General features: G+C 43.8%; 1 protein-coding gene across 1 annotated transcript in view; it reads left to right on the forward strand.

The window, feature by feature from the left end:
* Positions 1 to 100: 100 nt before the first annotated feature.
* LOC116376839 (E3 ubiquitin-protein ligase HERC2-like) overlaps positions 101 to 6,756 on the forward strand; it is a gene marked incomplete at its 5' end in the record, with an annotated part of 23,621 nt that continues 16,965 nt past the window's right edge. The window contains 12 exons of the mRNA XM_031838328.1: positions 101 to 272; positions 370 to 555; positions 957 to 1,133; positions 1,212 to 1,315; positions 2,146 to 2,296; positions 2,385 to 2,599; positions 3,167 to 3,299; positions 3,877 to 4,004; positions 4,360 to 4,555; positions 4,639 to 4,772; positions 5,080 to 5,253; positions 6,021 to 6,157. Coding sequence (XP_031694188.1) covers positions 101 to 272; positions 370 to 555; positions 957 to 1,133; positions 1,212 to 1,315; positions 2,146 to 2,296; positions 2,385 to 2,599; positions 3,167 to 3,299; positions 3,877 to 4,004; positions 4,360 to 4,555; positions 4,639 to 4,772; positions 5,080 to 5,253; positions 6,021 to 6,157 — 1,907 coding nt within the window. The remainder of the gene's footprint in view (positions 273 to 369; positions 556 to 956; positions 1,134 to 1,211; positions 1,316 to 2,145; positions 2,297 to 2,384; positions 2,600 to 3,166; positions 3,300 to 3,876; positions 4,005 to 4,359; positions 4,556 to 4,638; positions 4,773 to 5,079; positions 5,254 to 6,020; positions 6,158 to 6,756) is intronic.

The raw sequence follows: 6,756 nt of genomic DNA on the forward strand, positions 1-6,756 counted from the left end.
GGTGCTGCTAACGTCACTAGCTCTCCTCCTGTTGGTTAGCCGTTAGCTGGGGGGGTCAGTACGGATCATGGATTGAGAACGAGCTCTATGTGGGATCTGATCTGTTGTCTTTGCAGATCCGGAGCTCCTGGGTGTTGGTTCCCTGTTGAAGAAGTACATCTCCCTGCTGTGCACTCACATCGGAGACATCCTCCCAGTGGCGACGAGTATCGCCTCCACCGGCCGCCGCCACTTTGCTGAAGTCTCTCGCGTTATTGAAGGAGATCTAACTGGTAATCCCTCTTCTGCTGAGACTTTATGTGCAGCGTGAACTGCTTGTTTTTTTCAAGCAAACTGGTGAGACTGTTCTGGATGTTTCTGCTCTGACAGGAGTGCTGCTGCCTGAGTTGGTGGTGTCCATCGTCCTCCTCCTCACCATCGATGCCGGTTTGATGCAGGAGACCGGGTCCATCCCTCTCCTGGCCGGACTCCTGGAGCACCTGGACCGGTTCAACCACCTGGCCCCGGGACATGAGAGGGACGATAATGAGGATCTGGCTTGGCCCGGCATCATGGGTATAATACACTGACTCAGTTACACTGATTGTGTTTTTTGCTCTCATTCCGAGAAAGACACTATTCCTACTCATCTGTTTTACATGCAGCCGTTCATATTCAGATATTCATGTCTCAACGTCACGAAGGACTTGAATATCAACAGGTTTTTTGGATATGCATACATGTCTCATCAGCATCATGAAGTTGTTTTATGTTAAACATGCACAGCAGCATGTAAACGGGAATATTAGTGTAACGTTCATTTATTATTTTTTAGGAATGAGCACAAAAAGACGAAATGTTTTGTGAAAGTAAATGAAGTCGATGTCACTGACGTGAAATAATTAAAATCCTGAATTCCCTGAACTTGTTGTGAAGATCTGTGTAGAATGTAACTAGCTCTTCTTCTGCTGTGGCAGGATGCTTCTTCACAGGACAAAGTTCCAAGAACAACGAGGAGGTTTCCCTTATTCGCAAGGCCGACCTGGAGAACCACAACAAAGACGGCGGATTCTGGACCGTCATCGACGGAAAGGTGTACGACATCAAGGACTTCCAGGCTCAGTCCCAGTCGCTGGCAGGAAACAGCATCCTCGGTGAGGTCGAACAACAATCGTAGAGAAGATTTGAGACACATCTTTGTCCTTGTTGTAACGTCGTCTCTCCTCTTGCAGCCCAGTTTGCAGGAGAGGACCCGGTGGTCGCTCTGGAAGCCGCTCTGCAGTTTGAGGACACCAGGGAGTCGATGCAGGCCTTCTGCGTGGGCCAGTACATGGAGGTACCGACTGTCCCGACATACTGGGTCCTTCTCATTTTCATGATTTAAGGCGACGAGCATGAAACAAACGAGATGTCGTCGCCTCGGGCCGACATTTTAGAGACGTCCGTTAAACGTGACGTGTGTCACAGCTGATCAGCTGATCATCGTTTAGTCATAACTCTGTGTTTGTGATCTCTGTCAGAGGAACATAACGCTGTTCATGACAAATATATATTTACTAGTAATTCAATTTAAAACTTGACATGTGACGAGAACGATCGGATGTCACACATTCTTTTATTTAACACACACACATATTATCAGCTTTATATATTTTATTGTGTGAAGCACTACAAATGTTTGTATGAAAAATACAATATAACAAAGAGTGACATGTATGATATGATATTCACACAAACACAGTCCTGTCTTTCTAAATGACAACATGAAATACAGTTAATATGAGCTGAATGTTCTGATTGATATGTTTTCACTTGTAAACATGTCAGGATTATAATAATATAAAACATTAGTATCAGCTGAACAGAGTCTGACGAGGAGCGACACAAACTGAGGACAGAAAGTTTGATCGTCTTAAATAAATACTTGTGAAAACAAAAAGGATGTGTAACATTAGAGTCCAGCCGTGTGTCACTCCTCTTTATACGCCTGGAAACACAGAATCTCAATGGAAACACTGTTTCCTCGCTCATAGCTCCCCGGCCCCTTGAAGGAATCGAGGAGGCACAAAATGGTGAATTGAGAACGACCCAGTGTTTCTAACATGACTTTTAATTCTTCATAAGTGGTTCCGGTGTCTGACGTTGTGGTGTTTTTACCATAAACAGCCGAACCAGGAGACGGTCACCACTCCGGACCTGAGCAGCCTCTCGTCCCCGCTCATCGACACGGAGAGGAACTTGGGGCTGCTGCTGGGCCTCCACGCCTCCTACCTCGCCAAGAGCACCCCGCTGTCCCCCATGGAGATCGAATGTGCCAGTGGGTTCAAGGATTTTAAAGCAACTTGGTTTGAAATAAACTCTTTCAATTTCAATTTTAAACAGTGTTTATTTTTTCTTTTGCACAGAATGGCTCCAGTCGTCTATTTTCTCTGGCGGCCTGCAGACCAGTCAGATCCACTACAACTACAACGAAGAGAAGGACGAAGACCACTGCAGCTCTCTGGGTAGCACCACCCCGGAAAAGGCCAAACTCTACTCCCGGAGAATAACCCTCAGCGACCACGCACAGCCTTTCCTGCAGGCTATTGCTGACAACAACACTCAGGACCACACTGTGAAGGTTCAGACAACAACAGCGTTTACGTGCACAAAATATTACATTTCTAGCAGAATTCCTACTCGACTGTTTGCATGGTTAATAAAGATGAATATTCCAGTTTATGTGCAGCAGTGCACACTTCCATTAGCATCAAACGCTCCCTTTACAAACCTGCTGTAAGTATTTCAAATGTTCCCTCATTCTGCAGCTGCGGGCACGTTGCTCCCGTTTTGTAAAACTGTTCTTCCGAGATTTTCTTTTTACCTCAATGCACGACATCACAAACTGCAGTAGAACCCTCTATGAGACTCGTAGAGTGAATAAGCTGGAGACATGAACAATATCAACACATCACACATGTTTGACTCTCAACGTGATCCAAGAACTCATTCAGAATATACAAACGCAATATGATGTTTACATGAAGCATGTCAAATTCAGAATATTGTCATAGGTGTATGAATAATAGTGGGATATTACTGTGCATGTGAACATCGTCTTTGACTCGAGACCAAACAGAATAGACCCCCAGCAGCCATGAAGCTGAAGGTTCTATTCACTCACTTGATCTTCTTGTTTTTGTCGTAGGACTTCCTGTGCCAAATCGAGCGCTGCTGTAAGCAGTACCATCTCATCACGCCCATCACCTTCCCCCCCGAACACCCTGTGGAGGAAGTCGGCCGCCTGCTGCTCTGCTGCCTGCTCAAACATCAGGACCTCGGTGACCTATGACCTATACTTCTGGCTCACTTTGCTTTTTACATGTTTTTATTTATTTATTAATTGTTACCAGTTGAAGCACTGAGAGGCAGGAGTTTGTTCCTGAGGTTTTGTCAGATGATCTTCACGTTTGTTGTTGTAATACACATTTCTGCCCCTAGAGGGAGAAGTGCACCACCACCTCATGTTTTAAATTAGACTAAAAGCATTCGTGTTTTCTTTTCAGGTAAGTTTTAATTTACATAACCTTCAGGCTGAGAAAGTAAAACTGGAAGGAAACGTGAATGCTTTTAGTTCTATTTAAAACACGAGGACGTATGAAATGATTTATTGAAAGGACCTTAAAATAAAGGATCCTTTTCACCTGTTGAGTCATGAACACAGGAGAGAGAGAACACCTTCAATCAGACTTATTAAATGGATCACCTGAATACTTTCTTTCTCACTTGTCTCTCAGTGCCTCCGTCGTCAGACGAAGCATTGGAATCTTTCCTTTCTTCACCTCCTCATCCTCCAACTCTTTTAATATTCTCTGATCTGAATTGATTTACCCTTCTCTCTCTCTCTTCCTGTCACAGGCCACATTGCCCTCTCACTTGTCAGTCAGTGTGCCTTAGGTGTGGACCAAGGGAAGCAGAGGTCCCTCCCTAAATCTGTGATTGACGTGTGCCGCATGGTCTACCAGGCCAAGTGTTCTTTAATCAAGGTAGGATTCCTGCTTATAGCTTGTGTACCATGACGAGGGACTGTTGAGCGGAGAATGTGTTTTAGAGACGTTAGAACTTCTTGTGTTGCTGCTCAACAAAGACTATTTGTTTACATACAAGAATAATAAAGACATGTGGATTATTTTCTTAATGAATTATCTTTTTTTCTCTCAATAAAATCAAAAAGAACCGATAAGGAACTGATCCGATGAGCAGAATCAATAAGAGTTCTAGTATCGATAACCCGTCCCTGATAATAAAAGACTCTGAGACTAATGTCATGCAGGTGTAACTTGAGACATGGAGGAGAAAACAAAGAGTAAACATGAGCGTTTAATGACGTGTTTTCTTCAGACTCATCAGGAACAAGGTCGCTCCTACAAGGAGGTGTGTGCCCCCGTCATCGAGCGTCTGCGCTTCCTGTTCAACGAGCTGCGTCCGGCGGTGAGCAACGACCTCTCCATCGTGTCCAAACTGAAGCTGCTGAGCTCTCAGCCCCGCTGGAGGAGGATCACCCAGAAACTCATCCGGGACCGCAGGAAAAAAAGAGGTGGGTCATTTAAAATCGCATGAACTACAGCACACGTGACGGGGATTCGCTCTGCTTCACTTTGAATGTTGTTGTTGTTTTAGTGCCTAAGAAGTCCGAGTCTGCTGACATAGAAGAGCCAAAGCTGGAGAATGAAGGGACCGATGGGGAGGAGCTTAATGTCCACATCAGCCCCACGCCTGCTGACAGGAAGTCACCCACCAGCAAGACATCCAAGGTGCTTTAAAGAAGCTTCATTATTGGAACGTTTCACAGGATGTAACAAAAAATACATGCGTTCATTTTTAGTGTTATGATCTTAAATCAGCTTCTTCTCAAAGGTCTGTCGGACAGTTAAATATAATCTCCAGTCCTTAAAGGGATGCAGATTGGTATTGATTTGCATTTAGTTTAAGAATAACTAACGAGATAACTGTCTCTCACATGTGAAGATCTTTTATCACAGGCAGAGGTATGTTGGCAGTCACAATGTCTTCGGTCCAGTCTGACATTCCTGTGTTGTTGTTTCTGTTTCTTTCCAACAGGACAAATGGCATCCGCTTCTCAACACGGTGGCCAAAGTCCAGAAGTACCGCTGGCTGAAGCACAGCGTTCACGGGGTCTTCTCTCAGTCCAGCCTCATGGTCACCATCGTGGAGTTCGCTCTGAAGGAGGAGCCGCTGGACGTGGAGAAGATGAGGAAGTGTCTCCTCAAACAGGTGAGCGTCACTGACTTCTTAAGGAGTCATCGTGGTAAAGTAGAAGACCAAATGAAGGGGACCGCCAGATGTCATTTACTGACTTCCTCTTTCACTCTGATGAGTCACCAGAGGGTCGTCACGTCAGGACAGAGACATTGAGCGACATTAAGTTGGTGAAATTGAGATTAAGCTTTGTTTATACCACAGACGGCATGCGACCTCTGAGCACCAACAAAGACCTTTATCCTCAATGTTGTTTTCATTATTCTCTGAAACTCCAGAGGACGAACAAACACAATGAACTCTGAGGAGAGTAACCGACAAAACTCCATAAACCAACCTCCACCATAGAGGAGGGATTATAATCATCTATAAACTCATATCTCATATTCATAAACTACTTTATTACCTTCATACAAACCCTGTAAATAAACAAGTATTAAATTCATTATAAAGAAACAAAGGTTGAATATAAACTATTTGATTTGGCTGATAAATATTTACTCACATTTTTTTTTGAAGACTTCCTGTTTCTAAAGCTAATAAAAACTAATTGTTCTTCTTTGTAAAAAGTGTTTTAATCAGTGAATCAGTTTGTGACAGTATGAACTACACTTTGGTCTACTTGATCCTAAACGTCTGTGTGCGCTTCCTTTGGAGCTTTTATGAACTTAACTTCAGCACAATAAACACATACACTGTGTAGGTTCATCCCCTAAAAGACCTGAAGACGTGTGCATAATGAACTCTACGTGAAAAAACATGTGGACTCTGTTTGACTGCAGCTGGAGAGAGCCGAGGTGAGACTGGAGGGAATCGACACCATGCTGAAGTTGGCCTCTAAAAGCTTCCTGCTGCCGTCCGTGCAGTACGCGATGCTCTGTGGCTGGCAGAGGGTCGTACCAGAAGGAACCAACATCGGGTGAGTCAGCCGCTTGGGATCTATGGGCAAGAAAGAAGAACGAGTTCCTTCAATCCTGTCAAGTGAAGTCATATCTTAGCAACTTATTTTGAAAGGGTTCGAATGTCCTCGGTGTCAAAAACCTGCCATGAAATTAAATGTTATTATTTCACCAACATCAGTTCTGATCATAACTACCAAACATTCATTCATTTTCAGAGTGTAAAGATAAATCAAGTAAATGGATAAATCTGGTGGAGATAGTAACAGGTACAGTTGAGAGGTCAGGTGTGAAGTCTGATGTAATGAATCCTGTACTGTGATCAAACGTTTTTGAACGCTTTAATTTGACTTTCATGTCCTTCAGGGTCTGAACGTCTGTATCTTGGCTCCACAGTTTATTGTAGCACCTGAGGTTCAACTTCCAAAATACAAAAACACACACTTGCCAAAATGTATGCCATATTCATTTACACAACCAAAACATTAAAAAGTAAAACATGTCCCAGTGAGGCGCAGGTGTTGATGCTGTCAGTTCATGGGATTTTGTGTGACTGCTGAAGCTAAAATGTGTGTCTGTTGTAGCCTCCGTGTTGTGGTCTCATGGTGGTGTTTTTAGA

This window comes from Anarrhichthys ocellatus, unplaced genomic scaffold, assembly GCF_004355925.1.
Source record: "Anarrhichthys ocellatus isolate YVR2014 unplaced genomic scaffold, GSC_Weel_1.0 scaffold644, whole genome shotgun sequence".
Lineage (NCBI taxonomy): Eukaryota > Metazoa > Chordata > Actinopteri > Perciformes > Anarhichadidae > Anarrhichthys > Anarrhichthys ocellatus.